The 27,664-nt window shown below is 39.3% G+C and overlaps 13 protein-coding genes across 13 annotated transcripts; 5 read left to right on the forward strand and 8 right to left on the reverse strand. All coding sequences in view use genetic code 12, as the record gives it.

Annotated features, from left to right (window-relative positions):
* The first annotated feature begins 230 nt into the window (after positions 1–230).
* ECM42 (glutamate N-acetyltransferase) lies at positions 231–1,729 on the forward strand. The gene has a single exon (XM_064916750.1). It carries the CDS (start codon positions 264–266, stop codon positions 1,587–1,589), a length of 1,326 nt encoding a protein of 441 aa, XP_064776444.1. The 5' UTR covers positions 231–263; the 3' UTR covers positions 1,590–1,729.
* Positions 1,730–2,059: 330 nt separating this feature from the next.
* Positions 2,060–3,966, forward strand: CDC13 (Cdc13p). Its single transcript, XM_064919659.1, has one exon. It carries the CDS (start codon positions 2,136–2,138, stop codon positions 3,951–3,953), a length of 1,818 nt encoding a protein of 605 aa, XP_064776445.1. The 5' UTR covers positions 2,060–2,135; the 3' UTR covers positions 3,954–3,966.
* A 12-nt stretch (positions 3,967–3,978) lies between these two features.
* RJT20DRAFT_93444 (uncharacterized protein) lies at positions 3,979–4,989 on the reverse strand (the record flags this gene model as incomplete). The annotated part of the gene is made up of 2 exons (XM_064921476.1): positions 3,979–4,568; positions 4,623–4,989. 2 exons carry the CDS (start codon positions 4,987–4,989, stop codon positions 3,979–3,981), a joined length of 957 nt encoding a protein of 318 aa, XP_064776446.1.
* A 757-nt stretch (positions 4,990–5,746) lies between these two features.
* RJT20DRAFT_31327 (short-chain dehydrogenase/reductase) lies at positions 5,747–7,105 on the reverse strand. The gene has a single exon (XM_064919662.1). It carries the CDS (start codon positions 6,911–6,913, stop codon positions 5,933–5,935), a length of 981 nt encoding a protein of 326 aa, XP_064776447.1. The 5' UTR covers positions 6,914–7,105; the 3' UTR covers positions 5,747–5,932.
* On the forward strand, positions 7,104–8,257 carry RJT20DRAFT_31326 (mitochondrial 54S ribosomal protein MRP49). The gene has a single exon (XM_064919661.1). It carries the CDS (start codon positions 7,580–7,582, stop codon positions 8,048–8,050), a length of 471 nt encoding a protein of 156 aa, XP_064776448.1. The 5' UTR covers positions 7,104–7,579; the 3' UTR covers positions 8,051–8,257.
* A 207-nt stretch (positions 8,258–8,464) lies between these two features.
* On the reverse strand, positions 8,465–10,636 carry RJT20DRAFT_93253 (uncharacterized protein; the record flags this gene model as incomplete). The annotated part of the gene is made up of 1 exon (XM_064921462.1): positions 8,465–10,636. One exon carries the CDS (start codon positions 10,634–10,636, stop codon positions 8,465–8,467), a length of 2,172 nt encoding a protein of 723 aa, XP_064776449.1.
* Positions 10,637–11,934: 1,298 nt separating this feature from the next.
* Positions 11,935–13,385, reverse strand: RJT20DRAFT_126409 (uncharacterized protein). The gene is made up of 2 exons (XM_064916751.1): positions 13,320–13,385; positions 11,935–13,250 (listed from the first exon to the last, which is right to left on the reverse strand). The coding sequence occupies exons 1-2, from the start codon at positions 13,333–13,335 to the stop codon at positions 12,124–12,126; spliced, it is 1,143 nt and encodes a 380-aa protein (XP_064776450.1). The 5' UTR covers positions 13,336–13,385; the 3' UTR covers positions 11,935–12,123.
* A 703-nt stretch (positions 13,386–14,088) lies between these two features.
* RJT20DRAFT_31322 (uncharacterized protein) lies at positions 14,089–15,118 on the forward strand. The gene has a single exon (XM_064919660.1). It carries the CDS (start codon positions 14,294–14,296, stop codon positions 15,029–15,031), a length of 738 nt encoding a protein of 245 aa, XP_064776451.1. The 5' UTR covers positions 14,089–14,293; the 3' UTR covers positions 15,032–15,118.
* An 88-nt stretch (positions 15,119–15,206) lies between these two features.
* Positions 15,207–17,477, reverse strand: RJT20DRAFT_144657 (regulator of cell wall mannosyl phosphorylation; the record flags this gene model as incomplete). Its single annotated transcript, XM_064918745.1, has 2 exons — positions 15,207–17,089; positions 17,210–17,477. 2 exons carry the CDS (start codon positions 17,475–17,477, stop codon positions 15,207–15,209), a joined length of 2,151 nt encoding a protein of 716 aa, XP_064776452.1.
* A 302-nt stretch (positions 17,478–17,779) lies between these two features.
* RJT20DRAFT_126412 (glutaredoxin) lies at positions 17,780–18,432 on the reverse strand. Its single transcript, XM_064916752.1, has one exon. It carries the CDS (start codon positions 18,263–18,265, stop codon positions 17,912–17,914), a length of 354 nt encoding a protein of 117 aa, XP_064776453.1. The 5' UTR covers positions 18,266–18,432; the 3' UTR covers positions 17,780–17,911.
* A 144-nt stretch (positions 18,433–18,576) lies between these two features.
* RJT20DRAFT_31357 (uncharacterized protein) lies at positions 18,577–20,757 on the reverse strand. The gene has a single exon (XM_064919664.1). It carries the CDS (start codon positions 20,433–20,435, stop codon positions 18,804–18,806), a length of 1,632 nt encoding a protein of 543 aa, XP_064776454.1. The 5' UTR covers positions 20,436–20,757; the 3' UTR covers positions 18,577–18,803.
* LIG1 (tRNA ligase) lies at positions 20,758–23,554 on the reverse strand. Its single transcript, XM_064919663.1, has one exon. It carries the CDS (start codon positions 23,510–23,512, stop codon positions 21,080–21,082), a length of 2,433 nt encoding a protein of 810 aa, XP_064776455.1. The 5' UTR covers positions 23,513–23,554; the 3' UTR covers positions 20,758–21,079.
* A 1,666-nt stretch (positions 23,555–25,220) lies between these two features.
* On the forward strand, positions 25,221–27,074 carry EXO70 (GTP-Rho binding exocyst subunit; the record flags this gene model as incomplete). Its single annotated transcript, XM_064921480.1, has 1 exon — positions 25,221–27,074. The coding sequence occupies one exon, from the start codon at positions 25,221–25,223 to the stop codon at positions 27,072–27,074; it is 1,854 nt and encodes a 617-aa protein (XP_064776456.1).
* Between the last annotated feature and the right edge of the window lie 590 nt (positions 27,075–27,664).

The following is a 27,664-nucleotide window of genomic DNA, read 5'->3' on the forward strand; positions in this document are numbered from 1 at the left end:
ATTCACTATTCTATGACTTTGTATCAACAAGATGGCTGCAATATACAGCTGGGCAACTCCTGCATAAACCATTTACACCAACTCAAGCTAATATCACGTGATACACTTCCGATCTATTAGCCCAGACCGGCATCCTGCATACCATTCGATCCCGGTTTATGACTCCGCTGATAAGAACTCATTTGGAAGTCGTCGAGGTTAGCTATTGGTATTAGTCTTTCTTAGTGGTTGAGTTTGTAAAGTCATTAATAATCGGTGTAAAAATGTACGTAAAGGGAGTAACCAAACAGTCGTTTCGTTTGTTGTCCGACAAAGCTTCAAGATTTGTGCCGAAAACTGGGGTATATCCCAAGGGCTTCTCTGTTGGAGGTATTCATTGTGGTGTGAAAAAGGATGGAAAATCGTTGGATTTGGCATTGTTGAAAAATGATTTTGGCAAAGAAGCTTCAGCAGCCGCAGTTTTCACTACCAACAAGTTCAAAGCAGCTCCTGTGCAAGTTTCTGCCAAGCTCATTAAGGAAAAAAAGGGTTTCGGTATCAATTCTATAATTATCAACAGTGGTAATGCCAATGCCGTTACTGGAGCTAGAGGTTTAAAGGATGCCGAGGATATGGTAGTCGTAACAGACTCCGTTCTTGAGAACCCATCAAACTCTACATTGGTGATGTCTACTGGTGTCATTGGTAACAACTTGCCTATTGACAATGTATTGTCTGGTATTCCAAAGTTGGCTCTTAGTAACTTGGGAAACACCCATGAGCATTGGATCGCTTGTGCTACCGCCATTTGCACAACAGACACTTTCCCCAAATTAGTCACCAAGCAGTTTCAGTTAAATGGCAACACATACGCTTTGGCTGGTTTGGCCAAGGGAGCAGGTATGATCTGTCCTAATATGGCCACATTATTGGGCTTCTTTGTTACTGATGCCCCTGTCACTCCATCAGCATTAAACCAAATCTTGAAATACTCTGTTGACAGATCCTTCAATAGTATTTCCGTTGATGGTGACATGTCCACCAATGATACTATTGTGGCTATTGCCAACGGTGCTGCCGGTGGTGAAGTCATTGACAACACTTCAAGCTCCGCTGAGAGTTTTGCCATTCTCCAACAGGAAATCACAGGTTTTGCACAGCAATTAGCTCAATTGGTGGTCAGAGACGGTGAAGGTGCTACAAAATTCATCAATATTTTGGTCAAGGATGCCTTGTCATACAAGGATGCCAAGACTGTTGCTTCCTCTGTTGCCAACTCCAATCTTTTCAAAACAGCTATGTATGGTAAGGATGCCAATTGGGGACGTATCTTATGTGCCATTGGATACTCGAATGTATCCACATCTGAGTCCATCATTCCATCCAAGACTAGTGTTTCTTTTGTTCCAACTGATGGTTCTGAGGAGTTGAAATTATTAGTAAATGGTGAACCAGAGACCGTTGATGAAGAGAGAGCTTCTGAGATTTTACAACATGAAGACTTGGACATTGTCATTGATTTGGGCACTGGTGGCGGACAACAAGCCAACTTCTGGACCTGTGACTTCTCTCATGAATATGTCACCATCAATGGTGATTACAGGTCTTGATTGCAATAAGAAAATTATAGGACATACTTATCAAAAGAATCTTGTTTCTTTTAATTACTTTCATAAACTGGACATTAATTATATGCGAACGAAAGGTAACCAATTGTACTTCTTAAAATGTAGTATAATATAGTATAAAGAAATTCAGTTCATACAAAATGTCAATTTGCTGTAATTGCTCATTTTTAACCTTTTATATCCACACAATGTCTACCCAGTGGCCCATCAAACTGCCCTATCTCACATTCTCTTCTCTTCTCCATGCCTCTTTTTGCATTCAGGCTACATTTGCCTTATTAGCGTAATATTTTGCTAAGCGCGGTGTTGAAAAATAAAATGCGAAAGTTCTAAATACATCCGAGGGTATGACAGTCGCGCGTTCCTGTTCGGATCTGCTAAAATATTTCCAATTCCGACCTTCAATATCTAGAATACCAAAATATTGAAATTAATGTCTTTCTTATGTAGATGGTTATTCTCTTTATAGTGGTAAGTAACGCGCTCCTTTGTGAGAAGAATTGAAGTAGTATAGACCCTCAAGTGCCAATGGCAGGAGATGGTAAAGGAATGGGAATTCCGGGACGCATATCGGACTTTCCCGTTGTCTCTGGAACCCAAAGCCCTCAGTTAAGGTCTTTCTACGGATTGGTATTGGGAATAAATAAAAGAAGAACAACGAATGCACCGGATGTAGTTTTGGTGACAGACTTCACAAGCCATAGGCAACTCGTAGATTCAAATCAAATAGGCGAGTATAAAATCGAGAGTTACGTGCTTGAAAATGGACAAGTCTTTAAAATGGATGTTCAAAGGCCAAAGATCGAAGCACTTGGAAGGAAGTACCAGGAGATGTATGGAGAAAGCTTGGGTACGCAAGAGTTCCTAAGTGTTCCCAACCAGCTGTTTGTAGCACATAACCGTCTTCTTATTGTACGAGCTGTTGTCCAATTGAAGTTATTCCGAGGAGTATTGGAGTGCCAGACTAAATGGCTTGAGATTGTGAGCCACGAACATGTAGAGCTGTCGGAAAAGTATCTTCTTGACCAGTTATATGAGTCATTAGTGAGGAAACTTCCTATAAGTTATTTTATACATCTTGGACCCTTGGCTGATAAAATTCTACCAACTAAATATTTGGGTATTGTTCGGGCCAGAAAGAGAGTCGAAATAGAGTCTCCACAAATACTGACAACGATAGAGGACGAAAAGTGGAGAATTGACAGGGATGCTGAAATTGCAGCGGATAGGGCTGCCGTAACCGCTTTGGCTGAAAGAGAGTGGAACCGCCAAAGGGAGGAAAGACTTGACAGGAAGAGAGAACAAGAAGAAGTGAAGAGACTACCTCCAGAGCTTCATTCAAACTCCAAACCTTTAGTCTTAGCCAATAGCACAACAGCAGAAGGATCACAGATATCCATGGATATACTGAGAGGCCCTGTTACAACCCACGAAACTAGAGGTATACTCAACAACCCTTCTGATGGGGATGTTCAACCGGCGCATAATATCTATCATATAAAACAAGAATTACACAGAACTAATACGGACTCGTTGATACGGGATGTCGAATTCAGAGAAGACTACGCCCCTTCCTCACCACTGGAGCACAGCTATACACCTATTCCCTCTCAGCCCCAGCATGGTATCGACGTAGAAATGAATGACCTGCTAGTACTACTGAATGGTGCTTCACAGGATAATCAGCTAGGAGCTCTTAAAGATTCCATTGCACTCACAACACGGAATATTGAAACCTCCAATCCACTGATCATCCAAAGAAACGAAATCAATCACAGTGAAACCAATATCACGACCAATGATACCAGATTGTTACTGCGAGTGCTGTTTCTGACTACAGGGTCATCTTCGGTAACCAAAGATTACCATACTCTTGAACAATTAAAATTAGTATCCACCGTAGATGAAAGAATCTACAAGACCAGAGCTTATTGTGTGGGGAGTATACCAGCACATTGGGACCATATATGTGCCAAACCATATGAATATAGTGTGGTTGAGAATGATTTTATATGTTCCGATCCCAAGTTGCGGAACTTAGAACTTATCTTTACAGATGTATCTCCAGATAAGGCCTCAGGAATTGTATTGGACGACAGTAACTCGATATCCATATTACTAGAAGACGACGAATTACATACTTTCTTCGGCACAGACAAGATAGAACTGATCTTCACCTTGATGGATACCTTTCAAAACAGTTTCTATAAATCAAATAGAGAGAGCAATAGCATCCTAGTTGATCTACAGTTATACAGGAAGAAGGTGAATATTAATGATGAATTAAACGTAATTGCTTGGACAGCAAGTAATTTGCAATTCAAGGACTTAGCTAATTTTGGATAGAATGTACTTACTGGGGATAAATTCTTTAACCTTCCAATTGATAGAACTTTTCTAGACATCTGAGTACAATATCGTATGTTTCTTCAGATTCGATGAATAATGCATGGCCCCCATCTACCAGGACGTACTGCTTGTTATATACCTGGATCTTGTCATAAAATTGTTCAACTGCTTCTGTACTGACTATTTGGTCGTTTCGAGATTGAAGAACCAAGATCTTGATTTCGGGATTACATATGAATTCATTCTTTGCGAGGGAAGATCCTCTCCTAAGCATTTGGCACATTTGACCTAAGGTGCCACCGTCACGACATAAAATTTCCAGATTCAAATAGTCTTGCCACTCGGGAGAAGCAGTCACTATCTTGAATTTGTCTGCATTAGTTGTTGTTGTTTTACCGATTCTTATGTTAGGAAATATGTAAGAGAATACATTTCCCAAGAATAGAATCAATGGGTTTGGTTCTAGAATTTTACTTGGGAGTATTAAAGGACTAACCAAGCAACAGCTGTTAATTATATTTCGATACTTACCTTGTGACAAGTACTTTAATGCAATACCTCCTCCCATCGAATGAGCTACGAGACCGAATTTAAGGGGAGAATTATCTTGTTCTCCTCCTGTAATATTTTGGTCGTGATTTTTTAAAATTGATTCTGCCAGAGAACCCCATAACACTTCTATCATCTTGTCCACATCCCATAGCACGGAATCTTCTGGATATCCTACAATTCCACGAAGCTTTCCTAAGGAGGTTCGTCCCGAACCACGCTGGTCAAACGTCAAGCATTCGTAACCTAAACAAGTTAGACTCTCCATAATTCGGTAGTACATTAATGAGTGCTCACAATAGCCATGTAATATAAGGAGCTTTCCTCTAAGTGGAACCGAGTCTAAGACTGGGAATCTTACAGTGTAGAAATGTACACCATCATGTCGTACTGTTTCTTCTATAACCGTTCTATTGGGGTGTTTAAGTTTATATGGAGAATCTACTCCAATTCGGATCTTCAGTTCCAGGGCTGAGACTGACATGGAACGATCCTAAACTTACCTTCTTAGAGACTTAAACTCTGTCAAATTCGAGTTCTTTTGATTATGGAATATATGAGCTTATAAGAAGCTACGTCTACATATTTCAGTATCCTCCTACAAAATAGCTGGCCTCAGGAGCACCGAACTCATACTTCTATTGGAGATACTCATTACAATTTTATGCAAGCACAGGTCGCCAGGCCGCATACTACTTAACTCCCCGTACTGCCACAAGTACATCTTGTTCCTACAGTAGCAGATTTTGGGGCTAAATATGTGAAAAGTGCCATCAGAACGAATGCAGAATTTGCGCCGGCACTCCGCGATTATGCAGATGCTAAATATTTTCCAATGCATGCTGCGGTGACACTTCACAAAAAATATAGATATTCTCCAAAACAGGGTATTAATTCCGATTTGAGCGGCATGGCTTACATTTATCCTTGGGTTCCATAAATTATCAGATACTTGTCAGTTTAGGTTACGACGGCGTGGTATTCGTGAACAGAGTTCACCACCTTGTTCTTGGCAATATGAATGGGACAATGATGAATGGGACAGCTGATTTATAGAGGTTTGTTTAAAGTATAAAATCGAGGAATGTGGTGGTTTTGTTGAGTGATCCTTCTTTTCCTTAATTGGAGATTGCCGTTTTTAAGAGCATAATCGAAGCTGGAGACCCAATATTACTCAACGGCCGAAGTGTAGGGCCGCTCGTCAACACCATGAACAATGCCTCCAAATTGCCAAATTGCATGGACCTTGGGATAATAATTCCATGCCGCACTTGTACCTTCTTCGGCTCCTGCCGGGGGGAATCATTAGAATGATTGTTAGCAGCATTGTTAGGTGGTTACCAGCATGGAAGTGTATTAAGGTTTAGGTAGGTACGTTTTACTTGCATCTATGAGACAGCGGAATTGCGGCTTGTAAATCTTCTAATTTAGTCAGTGAAGGTCCCCTCCAATGAGGTGCTTTCAGAGTTGTTCTTAGTAGATATTTTTGAAGCGGAGGACAAACTGCTTGCTTTACTGGCCACTTTTGAGAGGGTGGTTTTGAAAGTGTTCATGCTCCTATCCATTCCCGACATCACTCGAACGAGTTCCACCACGGGCCAAGGAAATGCCCTGAACAATGGCATGAAGTTTCCGTAAAACGGTATTTTAATCTCTCCTCTGCGGCCAAGTTCAACTGCTGTTAGTACACTTGACGCCACATACCTGGGATCTAATTCGGGAGCCATTAGAGACGACGGCGTCTTAACACCTGTGAACATGGTTGTTTTCAATTGACCAGGGCAAATTAGTAATGTTTTGACGCCAGAAGGGTTGATGGAAGGTGGTCCAAGCTCGTAAGTCAAAGACTCGTGTAATGCTATCAAACCAGACTTTGAGGCACCATAAGCGCTCAACCTTGCTGGGGACATGTACCCTAAGACGGAAGCAATAGTAACAATGTAACCTCGTTGCAATTGAAGCATGTCAGGTAAGAATGCCTTGATGGTATAAAAACTCGACATAAGATTTATTTGAATGGTTTTCTCTATCTCCTTGTAACTAAGATCTACCAATGTTTTTCCAGTTGTAATACCAGCGTTATTAATAAGGACTGTGACAATGCCAATCTCTTTTTTAATTTGTGCCTGAGTAGTAAGAACTTGCTTTCTGTCGCTGACATCACATTTGTAGTAATTAACTCCTGCGATGAGGTCATCAGCAATCGGCTGGTAAACATCTAAAACGACAACCTTTGCTCTGGTGGATGCAAATTTCTTGACTAGTTCCTTACCAAGACCCGCTGAACCGCCAGTGATCAACACCACATCTATTTGAGGCTCGAAATAGATGCCTACAAGGGCATTCGAGATCCTTCTAATTTGTTTGTTGATTTGGTAAAAGAGTATCACAAGAAAGAGGGGGCCCATGATGAGTATTTTCAATGCCGATTGAACTTAGTTAAGAAGAGGTTATTACATATACATGAGAACAGGTATCATCAATGTTTTGCAACTTCGCGCTTATACTTGGGTTATTGAAAATTACTGCGAAAAATTACAAATGGAGAAGTCCCATTAAAGGAGCGACAATGAAGCTATTACAGAAATTGGTTTAGTAGAAATGGTTGTATAACAACTAAACTATAAGTAGTCAAGGAAGGGTTGCATTTGAAAAGAAGAGACATTGGTGATGTAATTGACTTTCTTATAATATACATGTCGTTGACTATTCAGTAACATTCACATTGAAATTAAGTAGTATATATAAAATTAAGCAGCTTTAAACCTCAAGCCGTCATTTCTTTTGCTTTTATCAAAGCTTACCCCCTTCATCAACATAATCTAGCTACTGTAGATTGAACCATGACGTCAACGTCTCCTGTTACTCTTCCACATCTCTAGTGTTTGAATCCCACCCCAAACCATTACACAACCACAGAATTACACAAACCCAAATTAAAGAAAAGCACGTGATCACAAAAGTCGTGCAACTTTCCAAAAGTCTATTCATTCAGACAATTTTTCAATTGTGATTTTTCACTATTCTCCATTAATTCAAAGTCCAATCATCGCTATAACTATCACAATATTAAGATGGCCAAGGGAAGTGGATGTTCCATGTTTAAGGACCTTCCGTCCTCTAGAATTTTGAAACAAATTACGAGACTTAATAATATTGCTGGAACTACCGAATCAGCATACAAGTTTGACCAATCCAAATATGCCAAAATTGAACTCTTCTTGCAACAAAGAAATATACATGGACCAGCAGTAGGACTCAAGAAATTCTGGAGACTCAACTTGCCAACTTTGAAATTCCACAACGATGATCTTCAATTTGTCTTGACCAGAATCGCTACAGAGTCAAAGGCAGACGTCGCTGCTTGCCCATCTAAGATAATAGTACATGGCGTGGATCCTAAGGACAACTTGGAAATAGATTGTGCTGGTAAGCATTCTTCTGTGATACTTCAAGAACTTGTAAAGGCTACAGGAGCTGTAGGTGTTCCAGCAGATGAGATTCCAAGGATCAAGACCCCACAAGAAAAGGAGTCTTGGGCTTAGATAAAATTATAAAGCTTTAATAGAAAGGAGAATAATTATGCTCAACTTTCTGGAGGTAAAACTACACGCCAAAATGTGGTCTTTATCCATAGCACTCTGTTACATATAAATCCCAAGCGGATTTAACCAATATTATCATACATGACTATATCCAATAGAGATTTGGCCATAACGAATCAGCCGATTCGTACCCTTGTATATATTACATATTGTTGAATCACAATATCGCATTAATAGTTCAATATAACTGTAGGAATTGTCGATTGGTGCAAGATATCTAGAATGAGTGGCATGAATTACATCACATGCACCAAAGTTGCTTGCCCACTATTATGATGTCTTCAATTCTTGAAGTGACTGCTACCTTACGACTTGGTTACTTAGCTGTGACATTTTCTGTTCTATTCCTGTGTTCTATGATTTTAGAAATTCTAGCAAGGCCTCTTTACCTTTGAGTTCCATCAATTTCTTGATTTTGATAAGGTCTCCGATTTCATCTTCGTGTATCTGTGCTTCTACTTTCTCTTCTTCGATTTTTTCTTTCAAAGCTACTTGAACTAGCTCTTCGAAATTTAATCGGCTTTTCGGCTGCGGAGACTCGATAACTTGACTTTTGATTCTATTCAAAGCTTCTACCACGTTTCGGTCGTCTTCGTTTGTTTCTATTCTGCTTCTATTATCGTATGTTGAGATAGAATCAAGGATGGCTTCCTTGGTGGAGGAACATGCTTCTTTTTCATTTTGGTGATCACTTTCTACTCTGGTGATAAAATCAAGAATAATCAGCCTTTCGGGTACTCTATATATAAATGAGCTGATTTCATTTGTTGTGTCGTTCTCAGAAGTAATACTGAGGACTTTGCTAAGGCCACTAGAAGCTTTTGCCCCGACACCTGCGCTTGTATTTGAAAGTGATTCAAAGAAGTCAGGAGTTTTATAATTTGGTGAAATGTCTTCATCCAAATCACCCATTGTCATGGCTCCATTACGACTATCGGTATAAGCTTTGTCTTTCCGTGCAAAATTTTCACCTTGAAACTGTAAATAGTCTTGTAAATTTGGAATTTTGTCTTGCTTTAGATATGGTTGGTCATCGTACTTGATCAAGATATCACTCAAGGACGCTAACTTTAGGAAATGGCTTTGCAAAGCTGGCTCAATCACAGCAGTATCTCTGAATTTGCGCTTCCTATTTCTCAACGATTTTGGTAGCAATTCTTCCACATGATTTGGACATCTCCATCGAGTTCCAATTGTTTTCGGACCGAACATAGGTTCGTCTAAGCAGTCAATATGCCATACTAAAGGACAATAATCACAATGTGAAAGAGTTCTGTGCTTTAATCCTGATTGACCACACTTATGGCACAAGTATGGAGTACCATCTTTACTGTACAAACTGTCAATTTCAAGATCTTCATTCTTGTTATATCCAGGTATCTGTGCTCCGTTAGCCTTTGTGTATGAAAGAGTTGGCTTCATGCTGTCATCAGTATAATCTCCATTATCACCAGTGAAAACTCCTATGAAGGTTCCATCTCTGAGTCCTCTTGGAAGTGCAAATACAGTGGGGTTTCTAACTTCACTCTGGTTCAATAACTGGCCAAAAATACCAACATCGTTCCATTTCGTGACACCTCCAGGATTTCTCTTCGCAATACATTCTCTACAGAACCAGTCATCTTCTGGAGCTTCTTCCAAAGGAGGATCACAACAAGTAAAATGAAAAGATTTTGGGCAGGTTTCACAGCAAATGAAAACACCGGGTCCTCCGCAAGAACTACAGAAGTCATCGTTGTCTTTGGTTGGGTCATCTTCAGAGCCTGACACTCCATTGATATTTACAGTGGTAGTAGATGGAGCCAAATTCGTTGAGGCCAGTTTCTTTGGAGAGATGACTTTTATACGTTTCGACGCACGAAGTGGTGATTGAGGCGCAAAAAATTCTGCTACTTTTCGTTGTTTCGCAGACTGTTTCGGAGTGGCTCCGCTCGACTTTACTGTACTATTTGTTGCCAGGCTTCTAGAGCTCAGTCTATGAGGTCTGATTTTGAGGATAATAGGTCCTCGTATATCACTTGTTATATTGGCGCCCTCCTTTATATTGGTTTTTAATTCTTTCTTGTATTCGCTTTCGATTTGTTGGTCTATGTCTGAGTCATCTTGAGGCATTAAAGATCCTTCTCTAGAAGTACTCGCACTACCTCTGTTCAGTCTTCTTGCTTTGGAGGGCCAGAGGGCGTCTTTTCTTATTTTTTGTGTTGGGCCAGATTCCAAGGGTAGCCCCGTGTATATAGGCGTTGGCTCAGCCAACGGTGGTTCAATGAATGGGTTTATGGTGTCATCGGACGATGTGAGATTTGGTGGTGTAGATAACAACGCATTGTTAAATTTAGAGGTTCGTCCGTTTTCTCGTATTATGGGACTTCCTGATAACTTGGCTATCTTTGTTGTATTTCCATTTGATGGTACTAGAGTTGGTTTTACGGTTCTAGACAGAAGCCTCGAGGACTTTCGCCTTCTTTCATTTGAGATTTCGCTATTATTTTGAGATTCATTTGGGGATGATTTAATTTCAAATTCCATGAAGTCATTTTGGTCTGAGTTGCTAACAACCAGCGACAGACTTTGGAGGGAACTTGAGCCATTGGAGACGGACTCTATCCCAAGGTCCATGTCCACATCACTTTCCAGCTTTACATGGGCATTATTGGTATTATTAGCAGCAGCAGCATTTTTACCCAGTTTTCGCCTTATTTGACCAGTTCTTTTAGATCTTCTTCCTGAAGACAGTGGTTGTATCTGTTGTGATGGTGGTATTACTGTAGCAGAGCTTTCGTCTTGCTTTTCACCATTTATGCTTGGCAGCAGAGAAAGCGAACCTTTTTCCTGTTCTTGTTCCCGTTGTAGTTGTAGCACTTGTTCTTGTTCTTGTTCTTGTTCTTGTTCTTCCTTCACCTGTGCTTCTTGTTCTCGGTCTCTCTCTCCACCTCCAGAGCGAGTTCTCGACCGGGGTCGACGTTCTTGCTGAATCTCCGGCATTAACCTTGCTCCCTAGACCGTCTTGTGTTCCTATCGTCACTTCTTAGACCTATCTATACCGGGCACATTCACTCTCTTCCGTAAGCAAAGAAGAAACAACCTCTTTCGAATTTACAACAAAATCGCCCTTTTGAGATTTTGTTTTTTCTGGCGGCTAACGAATTTTTGGGAGGTCAATTTTTTTACAGCCATGAAGGGGGGAAGAAAGAGATGAATGGGATAAGGGAAGGAAAGATGTTGGTAGATGGAGGTGAATATGGATAGAGTTGGTGGTTGGGGTGGTATAAGCGTTCAGGAGAAATTTGGGGAGAATTTAGGGGGTTTGAAGGTGTTTTTGATGGACATTGATGAGAGTTGAATTCGAAGTATTGTATTGTTGTAGGTTAGGGCTTATGATAATGTATGGAGGGAGGAGAGAAAGAGAGGAGAGTGAAGTGGGGAGAAAGAGAGGTAGCATGAAATGGGTAGAAATCGAGGATAGAATAGAAAGTATATAGGTGTGTAATGGATATAGCAGTGTAATGGATATAGCTGGAGTGTGATGGTATGGTCATGAAACGGTTATGGAACAGTTATGCAACAGTTATGCAACGTAAAGGCTACAGTCCAGGTCGAAAGAATGTATTTTAGAGGCTCAAACGATAAGAATAATCATTGTCATCTGTTGGACACCAACTTGATCTTTCAGATGAATTAATAACACCCCGCCATTCTAAAAAGATTAAGACCTGTGACTGGTTCTTGTACAACTACAATTCAATAGAGTTCCAGATTCAACTATTCCACGAAATGCTAACATGCCCTTTCTGGCTTTGAATCACTGAAAACTCTAGTATTTCTGATGATGATGCTTTTAATGCCTTTATTGTCTTTAATCGTCTTTTCTGCTTCTTCTGCAAATTATACATAGAAACCCATATGAAACTCATCTGGTCTACCATTGGTTCATTTCTTTTGACTTATAATAAAAAGGAGCCCACAAAAAATGGCCCTTCCAAATGTTTAACATAAAACGCTCAAATCTGCTTTACTTACTTCTTTTCCTCTTGCTTCTTCTTGGATGGCTTCAATGGTTGAGCCAAAACAGCCAAAACATCGTCATCGGTGATTTTCTTCTCGGTCTTGTACAACTCAGGGTCGAAGTTTGGAGAGGTGTACTTGACTAAACCATTCTTGGTGATGGCAACAGTGGTAAAGAATTGAGCAATGAACTCACCTTCCTTTTCGGTGACAATATCGTATGGCAAAATAACCTTATGGTTAGATGGCTCGGCTAATCCACCTCTGGACTTCTTAGGGTCTTCTAAGTTTCTAATATTGAATGGGAATGGCTGGTTGTTGGCCTTGGCCTTGAGTTCAGCCAAAACCTTGTGAGATAATTTCATCTTAAGAGAGTAACTGTTACCGGTTAACTTGTACAAAGAAGTTCTGTAGTTGGAAGGCTTAACCTTACCATCTTTGGAAGTGGAAATCAAGATATCCAAACCGTAAACTTCGTTTTCCTCAAACTTTTGACTTTCCACTTGACCCTTGTTCTGCTTAGATGGGTTAAGAATAATCTCCTTAGGACCATACAACACATTTCTCTCTTGGTTGTGAGATAACATACTCTCGACTGGAGTTGTGTCGAAATCCTTGGCAACCTTGGCGACGATGTTAGTAACATCCCAGTTCTTGTTCTTTGGTCTCAATGTCCTAATAGCAGCTTCAGAAGCTTTCCAAGCAGCATGAAGTAAGTCAGCCTTTTGACCTTCAATTGGAGATTCCTTGGTAGCGCCGATGACTACAGTTTCAGCGACAATGGATGGGAAACCATCAAGTTGGACACCCAACATGACAGAGACAACATCTCCGGTCTTCAATGTAATGTTAGACTCATCATCAACACTGACTGGGGCTAAGTGGCCTGGGATGTGGTTTGGGTTGACACAGGTTGGGAAAGCGATTCCCTTTGGAGTCTTCGATGCCTTCTTGGAGTTGTAGATCTTGGATAATTCTTCTTCCAACAATTCGTCACCCTTAACGGAAACTTCGTAGGTGGTAGCACCATCTACGACTAAGGCCAAGACTTGGGCTAAAACACGGTTGGAGATTTCACCAGCGGTCTTGTACTTGGAGACAACGTCGGAGTTGGCGATGGAGTAATCTGGGGTTGAAGCTAAAATGATGGTTAGTATGAGAATTGGTACCAAAATGTGCCGCCTCAATTAGGACAAAAGATACATACCAGCTTTAGCAGACATTTTTCTGTTTCTTCAAATGAATAGGATCTTGAATAGTTCGATGTGCAATTCAATTGAAGATTGAATAAGTATTCGAATTCCATTCTGAAAGTATGAAAAATTCTCCTTATGCTTGACTATGTGATTATGTAATCTGTCACGTTTCAACAAGCTCATCTTAGATAATCCTTGAAAATACGAGCAAGTCATTGTACATGGACCTGAAGGGGGATCTATAAAGTGTGACGGTAAAAGATATAAGTGCCGCAACTTTGAATGTTTGGTGTCAGTTAAGGAGAAGACGATCTTGGAAAGGGGGTATATCCTTTCAAAGTTACTTCCGATCGGCACACAAAAAAAAAATGGCAACTCTTACTTTTCAGACTACAAGTTCGGCAATGCCTTCAGGGAGAACTAATATTCTTTGGATGCAACCTGCTCATTATATGCCAATTGCTTTACAGTACCTTTATTGTCAGCTAAAGCTCTATGTACTTCAACTATCCAGACTCTTGGACGACTTTAACAGCGTTTTCGAATTAGTGAACACTCTAGCGTGGCTTATGTAACTGATTTCCTAATTGAGAACACCGTCGTATTAAAGGCTCTTGTCTTGTCCAAAAAGGAATGGTCGCAAGTTGAGTCACGTGCGATAGTATAACGATATAAGTCGACTTAGATGGTCTAATCTTTGCATTGGATCTCTTAACGAATTAGTTTGAACTGGAAGCAGATCGTTCAAGCACAACCACCAAGCTGGGAGTTGTCCAATTTACGGTGTCTCTTTAATTTGCATTTACTAACTACGCTGTCGGCTTTGTCCTTTTGCGACACGATTTACGACTCGGGATTTGTGTCTACACGACGTTCTTAAACCCTACAGTACATCAAATATTGAATAATTTGATAAATTTCCACCAGTCTCTGGAGCTAAGGATACTACGAACCAAACAAGCGCCTAACGGCCTACAATGTGGACATGACCAATTATATCGTTTGTTTGGCTCATTTCTGCGAACTACATGGCCCTTCCACTATAATGTGTACTCAGGTCACAACTCAATCTCGTAAGCAGGATCATATACTACCACCGACATCTAAATTACAGACATGCTCTTCTTGCAAACTAATACTACCGGACGGTCTTTATAATGTCGTGACTACTGAAGAACCTCTGCCTCTGAAGTCATTGAAAACGGGACAAGATGAAGAGGCAAGGGTGTTCATATCGACCCATTATCCATCGTCACAAAAGAGATATGCATCTTTAACAAAACTAGTCATGAAATCATTGTCAGTCGAGACAAGCTCAGTTCTCCTGAAGCCTATGTTCTATGGCGATATGGTTAATGGTTATTGCATTAATAAAATATTTAAAATAAGAGACATCAATGCTCGTGGATCTGAGAGAAAGTATTCACTTATGGTGGTGGCCGACTCAGAATCAGATTTGTTATCAAACTGGGATGTGATCAGCGTGTATTTCACTGAAATTATAGAATTAGTTCAGGAACGAGTTGAGCTCACATTCGAGGATACTATGGCAAAGAGAGAAGCTGAAGCAAGCAATAACTCCAATACATTACTTGATAACGAAAGGTACTTGCGTAGATCTATGATCAAACCGAAATCACTCGCTGATTTAACCAATGACGACCAGATATTCGTCAAATTGCATCTATGGGCGATTGAACTTCTCAAGGATATATTGAAGTAACAAAAGAATCGGAATTTTCGTTCTTTCTTCAGCCTAGCCTTGAAACAAAACAAAGTCACTTGTATATAATTCAAATCCAAATCTGCATAACAAAAAGGCCATTAATCTAGGTCATATATCATTAGGTTAGACTTTTATGTATCTATAAATGCTATCTTTGAGTAGTTGAATCAGTTCAACTTTTAATGATACTTTCTATGATTTTAGATCTTTCAATGATCCAAGGATCAATTTGGCAAGAGTTGAGTTCCTCTATTTGTGAGTATCCATTTTTATTTCTTCTCGTTATCAGCATCTCTTCTCTGTGTCTAGAAGTCATGGGCCTGGCAGAATTAGCTTCCAAAAGAACCTCCTTGTCAAAGCAGCGATTTCCAATGGTGTCTCGTTTACAGATGTTCGAAGGAACCCATAAATCAAGCACCGGTCTAAACGTGTGATCTTCAAATTCCTTGTAGTACAAGCCACGGCGATATTCTCTTTTCAAAATATCGGAATATTCATTGGGAATGTAAGCCAAAACACCTTCAAACAAAGTTTGCCTGAGGGGGTGGAGGTTGTCAAAAGTATAGAAGTGATTGTTTCGACAATTATATATACTGCTGTCGTTATGGAGACTAGATATCTTGGCAGACAATTCTTCGTAAAGATGATCTTTGATTATAGTTTCTGATTTTTCTTTTTCCAAGAATTCTGGATCAATAACTTGATTGAATTCAAATGACTTCTTACTCGATAAAGAAACATTATTTGCAGCATCGGTTAGGGCTAATCCCGTTATATCCACATAGAAGCCACTGCTTGTATCAATAAATCGAGCATCAATTGTGTTGAGCCCATTCCCTTTTTCTCTACTGAAAAAATTAGGGTTTACATCAAGTAGATATGTTCCAACACCGAGGTTTAATCCATTATCACTCGATAAGTCTGCAATCAATGTATTATTGTAATTTCTTGCCAAACGAGACAAAGAATCCATGGTAATTTGAACATCAAGATCCAGATCCCATGGCATATTCATTCCATTCCAATACCAACCTAGGAGTGTTCCATGTGCTAACCATGTTGTTATGCCCAAGGAATTGCAAAATCGTAACCAAGCCCTTGAAAGCCTATGAAAGATAGCCTTTTTCTCATAATCTGAGTATTCTAGTTTTCGGAAGAATCTCCAATCATAATGGCTACCTCGCTGGGTACCAATAATGGAAGCTTCGTGAAAATACTTGGTGAAATTTGGATGATAACCAATTTCATTGGTTACAGAAGTTAGCAACGATCTATCAAAGTCGTTGATTTGTGATTTATTGTTAGAGACCTCAACCTTATCATGTAGATCTTGGTAGAATTCTCTGTAATTAAACCGGAAATCTTCCTTCAGCATCAAGTGGTCTGGATCTTTCCAAGAATTGTTGGCTACACGAAAGATGTCAGTGACGATTTCATTGTCTCGTACAAATGAAACCAGATCGAGCAATGCTTTCCATTGGTTTGATAGTTCGATCACCTCATTTTGAAGATTAATCAGGTTGTTGTGAGTTCTTATTTCTCTTCCTGATTGCGCTAAGTATCTGTGAAGTAGATCTTTGGCATCCCCTTTGCCGAGAGCATTCTTGCCAGCCGAGACAGTGGGAATAAGGATTGTTGACTTTTCGGGGCCCGCCCCTAGAAACGCCAACCTTGATGGAATAGGCGAATAGTAAATTAAATAAAGTAGGCCAACAATTTTTCGTGCCTGTTCAGGCATTGGTAAGTCCACAGTGGCATTCACTTTCAAACTGGGGTAGCTATGAGGAGCTCTTGAGTAGTCAATGCATGAAGACGTGAAGTTATCGTAGCTTAACTTGAATAGACGTCCAAAATTATCACAAGATAAGTCGTGGAGATCAAACTTGACATCAACGCTTTCAAGAATGCCTTTGGAATCCAACCAACTCGCCCAGCTGAAAGGAAGAGCAAGATTCGAGTCCCATCTAGTTGCACTTCCATTCAAGTGATGTCTAACAGCGTTGACCCATAGCGCTGGTAGTAGTCTCGGGTCATAATAATTTGACAATTTCGCCGCTAATGAAGTCAGAATTTCATATTTTCCATCTTCTTCTGTTGAAATATTGGGGTATACCGATATGATCTCCTTCACCGGAAAGTAAGAATTTCGTAGGTAACCTTCGATGTGTGACGAACTTACCCTAAAAGCTTCAGCGTCTGCAAAAGTTACAGCCCTAGAACCACTTCTAGGGAACCATTCAAGCAAGCTATTTTGCAGGTATACCAAAAACAAGACATTGCTAAGAATAATCACAATAATCGATCTTGACCATGTTGAATCTGAAAGGTTAGAAAGGCCATTTCGTACGTTCTTACCCGTAACTTTGGGCGGATTCCATAGCACCCGCATGTTTAAGAATATGTACAATCTTCTAACAAGAGAAGTGAACGACAAGCGAGCCATTGTTCATCATAAATTCATAATCAATAAGAAGAAGAAAGAGATATAAAATGATTCATTAGCCGCTCATGGAAATTAAAAAAAAACAGACGAATGCAAAATCTCACCGGTGCCAGTTTTGTGTCGTTGTCGAATTTTGCAGTAAAAGAGATAGGGATGTGGAGTAGAAGATGGGTCAGTGGACCAGTCAAATTATAAGTTGAGTAATGGGAAAAGCAGATAAGAAGCCCGTGTATAGAAGGAATTTCGTGTGTATAGATAGTTTAGGATATGGTTCTTGCTGTCTGTGCAAAAGTCATATCATATTGTGTGCGATGTAAATATATTGTATTCAAATTAAGATATATGTAATATTATATAAATAAGGAATAGTAGAACTTATCATCTAGGTGAAATATGTATATAAAATTGTTTCCACGGAAACTTCAGCATATCATCTAAGCAAGTAATCCAGATAACTTACCAGATCTGTTGAGATCTTGCAAATGGGAGTTGCCTCCAATGTGCTTCCCGTTGATGAAAATGTTGGGTACCGATCTTTGACCTGTGATCTGCTCCAACCCATTTTGTAAGACGGCTCCATCTTGCAACTGGTCCAATTCAATGAGCTTGAATTCCTGGTTAGATCCCTTGAGCAAGTTTTTAGTGGCAGTGCAATAAGGACAGTACGTCTTCGAGTACACAACCACCTTCTGTGAATTAATGGTTTTGTGAAGTCCGTCGAGAATGGCTGGAGAGACAGGTTCGGCACCTTTGAAGAAAGACGACACGTATGAGTATAAGAACGACATGTTAGCAAATTAGTCTTGTATCCAACTATGTAGTCAACCTAGAAACAATAGAAGCAATGTTTTACATTCTTTAAAAAGTGAATCATTTTATTAGTCAAGCGCTGATAAATAGTGTTCCTGTATTTTAGTGCGGTAATATGTGGATGCAAAAAATGCACAGATCAAATGATGCAACCATATGAATTAGAGTGAGAAGGTGGTGTATTTGTAGGGGGTATGTTGGTGATGGAGGCGGTGGTGGATGGATGGTAACGCAAAGGGAAAATGAGTTGGAAAGTTGGAAATAGATTTTTATTTTTGGACTATTTTAAATTGGATTAATTTTATGAAATTTTACAGAATTACTTAGAGATTCGTGGGCAAAACTACATGGAATTGAAGAAATAACACTGTATTAAATAAAATAATCAGACAATAAGAGGTGTTGCAAATATACATGACTCTAAATTAATCTGAAGCTGGAATTGAAAAGAGAAGTGGCTACCTCATGCTGTGTTTGCGATGTGGAGACAACAAGCTTGATCATACATCAACTACTCTAATGAGCAAATCTGAAGTCCAATCTTCTGTTACCGTCATCGTCAGTAGCGTTTCTCATGTAGTCTTCCTTTTCTTCCTGAGTCATGGCATTCCAAATCTTGTCCTTCTGCTTGTTTCTGAAGATATAGTAAGCCTTGACAAGCAAAAGTAATGGGAACAAAGCAATAGCAAGAATGAACAATTGCCTGTTACCTCTACGGTACAATGGCTTATCGTCAACTCTATAGATATTCTTAGCATAGATACTACCCAATTGCACACTCATGTTATAGACAGCACTCGCAACTGACCGAGTTCTGATGGAGTATGAATTACGAGACACCCAGGCAACAAGAATAGCATGAATGTATGGTACACCCAATAAAATGGTGGTAGCAGCCCAGGTACCCCAGACATTTGTCATAGATCCTTTCCAGAAGGCAATGACACCAAGTAGAGGGACAGAATACAATGGAACTACCAAGCAAAGCAAAGCTCTTTGATTGACTCTCTCCGACGCCCAGGTGATTAATAACAATAAGATGATGTGAAGGACGTTTGAAGGAATGGTCAACAAATTTGTGTCGAAAGTGGAGAAACCCAATTGTCTCAAGTTAAGAGTTTGATATGCTCCCACAGTAGCGGTTGGAGCGTAAGCAATTAAACCAATAGCGTAAAGTGGGTATAAATCGTAATCTCCCAAGGATTTCAAAATCTTCTTTGGAGACAAAGCTTGTCTGTTATGCATGTCACCCTTACTTGGGTCATCTCTAAGAACTCTATTAACGACGATCTTCTCCTCTCGTTCAGTAAACCAACCCTTAGGATGTAGTTTATTCTTGGTTTGAACTGCAGAAGGAACCATCAAATAGAATGCTGCAATACCAATAATTAAGGTAAAGGCACCCTCTAAGAGGAATAACCATCTCCAACCTTCAAGACCCTTGTGCCCACGAAGTCTCAAAATTCCGAAAGCTGCTAATGAAGTACCAATATCAACGATTGACAAAGTAGTCCAGAACCATGACAATCTAATTGGCAATTCAGTTGACTTGTAGAAGTAACTTAACCACAAAACCAAATCAGCAATGAAACCACCCTCTAACATTCCAATTAATGCTCTAGTAGCTAAAAAGGATGCTTTTCCCTTCAAAGCAGCTTGACTCATTGCAACAATACTCCAAGCACAAATTTGAATAGGAATGAAAATATCTGGACCCAAAGCTTTAGAGATCATTTGGGAAGGCAATTCAGCCAAGAGGAAACAAACCAAGAAAACAGTGTTACCAGTGTTATAATCATTTGTGGTCAATCCCAAGTCATCCAAAAAGTTATCAGAAACAGCCTGGGAAAGGTTACCTCTGTCAACTTGTAAACTGACGAACAACAAACAGGCAGTGAAGGCCACTCTGAAATCTAACTTTCTGATAAGCTTCTTTTCTTCCTGTTCTTCCCACTCGAAATTAGGGTCAAAAGCTGCACGACACTCATATTTGGAGTTTTCATATAATTCCCTGTAATGTTCCGCAACAATTGGGTCCAAGAAAGGGTTTTTCTCATAACTGGAGCTGGTAGTACTCTCAGTGTCGGTAGCGATATCCTCTTTTTGGACGTCTATGGTGACGTCAACTTCCTTTTCCTTGTCAGTCATGCTTGGCTTGGTTTAGTGAATGGTTGGTACCTTTCGAAACATTCTTGTCAATTTACAGCTTCCCAGCTTTTATATATATACCCAGACAAACCGCAATTGTTAGAGATCAACATATTGCAAAATGCCTATGGTAAACCATGCCAAGCATTTTTTTTTGCAATCGCATCACGTGAATTTGCCTATAGTCTTTACAAGGAGAGGAATTGTGGTGGCATAATTGCTTATCTTTTAGAATAAAGCACATTGCAGGGAATCCGTAGGCCACAAGCCAAACGAGGTAACATTGATGGCGTGTAAGGCGGAATTTTGACAAGAATTTTTATGTCTTTTCTTCACCAAGAAAATTGTCAATCGCTACTACATTATTAATGGAAGTCACAAATGATGACATTTTAGCTGCGAATGGTGGGTACCACAGTAAATTCCAAATCCACATGGTGGGACTGGTTAGATGGTAGTATTATAGGATGGGTAGTATTATATTTTATTAGCTAGGTAGAGTAGGGGTTGCAATTTCTACAGTATTTCCAAAGTGCTGACGGCAACGGCCCCCCCCCAAGCCACTTTCTGCCGGAAAAGGAATATATTTTTCCGTTCTATTCCAGGCTTTGTTTCCAGGGTTTGTATTATGATATTATTCATTGTTAAATGTACAGGGCGAATATTCTGGCACCTTCAATAATGGTATTCTTAGGGAGACTGATAACCTCAATGATTTCGCCATTCTCCATAGTATATTGCCCATCATAAAGTTGGGTACTTCCCTTATTGTAGACATCGTACAATTTGACCAAAGTTTCGTTGGACTCTCTTGGCTTAATCTCTGGTGACATCGTCCCCACAGTAATATGTAGGAACTTATTCATTGTCTTCAATTTGGGGATCTTCTCCTCCGAATCCTTGAAGTAGTCAATGATCTCTGCAGTGATGCATATGAGCTTTTCATAATTAATTACGATCTTAATTAATTTCACGGAAGCGTAAAATTTAACGTGGCTGACGTTCTTGTTATCGTACAGTGGCTGAAAAACCCTCAGAAATTCCTTCCATGTTGGCCTAAGATTATTATCCGCCTTGAGAGATGCCAGATGACCCAATGTGATATGGAATGATTTTTGAACTCTATTCGATTGCTGCAAAAGTCGCCATTGTGGATGGTCCCTTAAAATATTAAGTGCTCCACTAATATAATCTGACGGAATACTGACGCCGAAATAGCTAACATTCTTTGGCTTATTGGAAATAATCTTCGTGAACTTTGGCTTGTAATTTCTTGCTTTCTGGTATGCTATGTTAATTTCTTCCTCAGTTGGCTGCGTAGTAATCAATTTGGGGTATTTCAATTTTAAGTGCACTATAATCTTTTTAACATTGTCTAAAGATGAATCCTCTTTGTCTGAGACGTCGACATTAATGATGGAATCAAATAGATTGTCAGGAGAAGACTCTGGAGATACTGGCTGTAATCTTTTGATGAACCCAGTAGCGATTCCCTTAGCCTTTTCTGGATCGGCAGCTGCCTTTATGGATTGGTGATTGTCACCACGTTGAGTGATTCTTTTCAATGTAATGTCCTGTAACGTCGCATCATCTATGTCGTTGACATAGTTTATAGCAACAAATTTAACTTCCTGATGGCTGTCTAAAAACTCTAATTTACGTCTAGCAAAATCATCAAAAATCTGTTGACGCTCTCTCTTCTCAGAGTTGTTTCTATCAAACATTACTAAAGGAGACCTCAGTAAGCCCTGCAAACATGAATCTATGATCTTAAATCTTCCTTTTTGGAAGTTATCATTTTGCAAATGTAACCATAATGGAAACAAGTTCTGTAGAGTGAGATATACGGTTGTTTTACCGCAACCTGGAGTTGCAATCAGAACAAGTACGTATTTCACAGTCTCGTCAGATCCAAGTTTTGAAAACAATTTGCTCATTTCATTATCTGTCATGGTCTTATCCAACGAAATCAAATTCATTCCGTTGCTTTCGTTCAAGTCTTGCAAGAATAACTGCCTAATCTTGATTATACCATGTCCTTCTGCAAATTCTTTCAACAAATGTGGTTGGTCTTGAAATAATCTTCTCACGAATGCTATGTAGTGCGATGTAATCATTCTCTGTGTCTTGACAAATACATCTGCCTCATCCTGACCCTCCACAAAGATCTTTCTAGTAACTTCCCTGAATTGACGGTACAATAGATATGGTTGTTCAAACTTGTACTTGAAGAAGAAATCTGAGCCATCCGGGTGGTGGCATCTGATCACAAATCCTTCAGATTCTCTGCCATTATACGTTCCCGTCTTTGCACATTCATCCAAAAACTCAAATAATTCATCTATTCTGGCGAATTGCAAAGAATCTATTGTCTTGAATCCCCAGTTATGGGCAAATTGTGTTACTTCTTCAATTGGCACAGTCTTGAATTCTATGGTATTATAGTTGAGACCGTGAAGGTATAATCCAGATCTTTCTTTATCATAAGGCAAGACATGCTCCTCAAACTCATCATCACAAAATTCAGCAACTGCTGTCAAGTTATTGGCATACAAGTACTTGGCCATTTCCTCTACTGTCTTATCGGATGCTAATTTTGCAATCTGTTGACGAAGCGAAGTTTCTCCCGCAAATGCATGGTCTCTTGTAGTCGATTCACGAACACCGGTTGAATGCTTCGAGCAAACAACAATGTCACCTGTTTTCAATCCTCCTATCAATATAATGCAACCGTTTTCCTTGAGAGTGACGTCATAAGGTCCTACTGTTGATTCAGGCAAAGTCTTCAACTTGGTATCAGCCACTTCATCAACATTGAAAAACTTATCGTATCCACGAACTACAATTTCATTATCATTTATAGTGAAGAGTCCTCTGGCTCTAATAGGCAATTGAACCGAGTTTCTTGCATAATCGAATTCGTTGAACTTCCAAGAATCAATTACTTGATTTGTATTACGGACTTCATTGGAGAACTTGATGCATTTTCCGGCCTTTTTCAAGCTGGTTCCCTCCTGCAACTGTGCACACAATGCCTTAACACGCTCTGGATCTCGAGGTTCTTGCGGAGTTAGCATTAGACGTAATTTTTTGCAATTCTAACTTTTCAAATCCGAAAGTTAAACCGGTTTAATAACTAAATGCAAAAAGTGAAAAGTTCCTGTCTCCATCGCTATATAAAGAAAGTTAAGAGAGCCGGTCGTGTGCGGACGAATTTGGTGTATTCTGTTGATCTTCTTAACTATGGGGAGTGATTATAATGGGGAGTGACTAACTATGGGGAGGGTGGAGTAATGATGTGAAGAAGACTATGACTCTTTTTTCTGGTATCGTTGTATTCTTAAATGGGTTGGTGGGAGATACCATAAAATGGTATGAAGATGACTTTTACGTAGTGAACTATTAATTTGGCAAGGATTATGTGATTATGTGTCATATAAGCGATGACTCTCAGTGTCTGCACCCGAAGGATATTCATTTGGCCCCAGATTATTTCGCAGCCGCAATAGACAACAACTAGTGGTTCCACACAAAATCAGCCATGGAGTATGACTGAGGAATAGAAATTATCACATGGCAAGTGTATTTGATTTGGTATTCTATATGAACACTTCAATCATGTCCTGGCTCAAAAAGTACAAAAAAACGTTAACTTCTTTGACTCAATCCATGTCCTGAATTCAACTTAGTATTTTGCAATTACATTAACATACATGGGTCTTCGCCTAACAAAATTTGCAATCTTTCCTTTAACAAAGGAGTAAACTCTAACTGCAGAGACTTTATTTCCTTGCAGCGGTGTTACGTCACGTGACTTTGAAGTAGGCGGTTCTGTCTTTTTGTGTTCTTGTGTTCTTGTGTCTTCGCCTTGTATTTGTTAACTTGGGGAATATTACTATGTGTGTACAGTGATTTCATTTCATTTACTATTCAAACTAGGGGCCGAAATTGATTCATATTAAACCCCCAATGATGTTCACACTACCCTTCAAGCAAATTACTATTGAGAACAACATGTTGTGGGTAAGAATCACTTCTTGTGTTTAGTATGAACCAATTCGAGCTGCAAGCTTGAATTAAAATCGAACCCTGTATATAACATGTAACTGTTTACTAGTTCGCTATATATGACTATACGATGTATTATTGCATGGTATATATTTTAGTTTTGGTTGATCTGACTACCATGTCGTCCACATCTACCACTTGTCCTCTTCTTCTTCCTCTTTCTCTTCCCACTTCTCATCTAAGGCAGTTTCAAAAACAACACGTTAACACTAACATCCAAAATCACACGTTGTATGGAACCTTCTCCTTCCTCATTGAGATCACATCCTATATATAACCCAGCATACAACGAAAAACTTGTATACAGTGCAAGTTTCCTATTGTATACTTTTGATTTTGGATCTTCAAATACTACTGTTTTATAGTGTTTGACAGTATACAATTGATTCGATTACAGGTTCGGAGAGAAAGAAGCGAATCATAAAAGCAAAAATTCGTTGCATAGCGAATTTCATTGAAAAGAGTATTAGTTGTAGTAGTTCTCACCGTAGAATTTGGCGTGTTTACAACTCTGTTGAATACGTAAGTTCCAGTCTATTTACTGTTATTGACATTTTTAAGTGGTGTTACTAAGTGGTGTTATTAAGTGGTGTTATCTGGTGTTGTTGTTAGTGCTTATCATTGTCAATTCAAAGAAAGCAAGACTATTAATTTAAAAACTCACTGAGAATTCCCAGTGGTAATCTATTTATCATACCAATCTGTCTCTGACCTATAATGTCTTTGGCAGTGGACGTGGACGAGGCCGACGTGGCGGTATTGAGCCAGAACCTCAACAAATCAAAAGAACTTTTCCAATCGATCTCCAAATCTCTCACCACCATTGCAAGCAAATCAACAAATGCCAGTAAGAACATCAAGCCGGTGCTTAGAGATGTCAACAAGTTGAATGATCACAAACGCCAAGTTGAAAATGGTCTCAATCTACTTAAAGAAGTCAACGAGAGTGCCGTTCAGATCAACAATTACGAAAACATCTTGAACAACCCTATCGAATTGATAGGATTGCGTAAGTTCATTGATACTTTGGAGAAGAGTAAGGCCTTGTTCAAGGTGATCAAGCCGAAATTCAAAAAGTTCACCGGTATTTTAATTAATTTTGAAAACCTCATAGATAAGTCAGATATTAAGTTACAAACATTCTTCCAGAGTTTGATTAATCAGGAAGCACCTGAATTGTTGAATGACCCATCATCTACGAAAATAGCTGATATTAAGACTATATTCAGGTATTTCGGTAACGATTTGAATCATATCTTCAAGATTTATGGACGTACAAGAGGCACTATGCTCTTTGATAAACTCAAACAGTTAGAACCATCAACAGAACCAAGAGAGAGACCAGAGAATATTCCATACGAGAAGGGCACAAATGGTATTACTAACTTCACCAATGTATTTGTGGAGCAAATCGACAACGAGATTCAATTATTACAAGAATTGAACTTGCCTCAAGCTGAGGTGATAAGCCCAATCGTAGAAAGATCAATCGGAGAGTTGTACAATCACACAATTTTATACAAATTCAACCACTTCTTCAAGAGTCTGGCTGTGATATTGAGTAATGACATTTTAGTATTGGAGTTCATAGAATGCATTATTCAATTTCTGAATCGCATGGACGAGTTCCACATCTCGAACAAAGAGTTCGATAATGCTGTTTCCCTTTTCATCACAAAGACGTCTATATTGTTCAAGGAGTATATCAAATTGATCGAAAGCAGATTTCAAACAACTGATAAGATCACCGAGGTCAACATACCCCAGATCATTGTGGATTTGTTCTCAAAAGTGCGTAGGATTAGTGAGTTTCCTGGTGCCCTTATACACTTAATTTCCAATTACAAGCTAGGTGACTGGTTAGTCGTAAAACCTCCAGTGAAGTTTGTGAGTGTCTATACTTCTGTTATACCTAATACTGCCAATGATGAGAGTGCCGAGTATTTGCTTAGTTCTTTCTATTCTGATGTCATTGACTCGATAATGATTAATATTGAGATTGGATTGCGTAATAGCGATGCCAATTACAAGAAATCGACTCAGGGTTTCTTCCTCATCAAAAACCTTGTGATGATAGAAACAATTTTAAATCGTTCACAACCATTGCATACAAGTTTGGGACACTTGGGAATGGAACGTTTGAATAAACTTAAGAACAGATTCCTCAAATTGTTCCTTGACGATTGGAATTACGCTTCTTATATCATTATAAGAGACATGACAAGCATTGCTACACAACATGCCCATGCAATGGGTGCTACTGGAGGGCAGGGACCTAGTACCGGTGGCACCAGCAGTGGCCATTTGAGTAATAAAGAAAGAGATCAAATTAAGGACTTGTTCAAGAATTTCAACGAGTCTTTCGAGGAAGCCATCAGGAACTATGAGAAATATAATATTACCGATGTAAACTTGCGGAATTACTTGAGCAATGAGATCAAGAAGTTAATTATTAATGCTTATTTCAAGTTATATGACAAGTACGGAAACAGCGATTTCACAAAGAATAAATCTAAGTACGTTAAGTATGACAAGAACCAATTCGAAAGGCTCTTGAATGAGAAATTATGAGAAAAGACAACGGATCTATCATTAGGTCCTTGAAAATGATCAACTTAGAGTTACGCAAGAAAACCCATCCTAAAAGTTTACACATCGTCCCAGATCGAAATGTTGAATATAAGGCCATGGTATAAGAACTAGATTTAGAAACAATTGTGAATACATGTTGCTATCGAAACGCGTATACAGATATGATAAACTGTCAACAATTAAGATTAAATCTTATATGTTACCAAAATGCAACCAAAATGTAGTTCATAGCAACGTTATCTCTTTCTTACTTTATAACCACTTTCCTGTGTAGCATATTTAAACTCGGAACATTTTGGGTCCTGAAGTTATCTTAGACTACATCGTCTAGCCTATGTCAGATTTTCGACCTTACAGTTTTACGGTTGCCGACGAAAACCGAAATGCCGGACATGAGAAAGGCTTCAAAATCTGGACTCAGACACACATGCAGCTTTTAACCGCCCAGTATCAGTACAGGAGCACCAAATAAACAGAAATTCAAGAAATTAGGGGTTCTTCTGTGTTTTGACATAAAAAATTTTTCTCCCAAGTGTGGTACATTAGAGTAGGATCTAGTTAGGAGGAGT

This window comes from Scheffersomyces xylosifermentans, assembly GCF_036884685.1.
Source record: "Scheffersomyces xylosifermentans strain CBS 12540 chromosome Unknown RJT20scaffold_2, whole genome shotgun sequence".
Lineage (NCBI taxonomy): Eukaryota > Fungi > Ascomycota > Pichiomycetes > Serinales > Debaryomycetaceae > Scheffersomyces > Scheffersomyces xylosifermentans.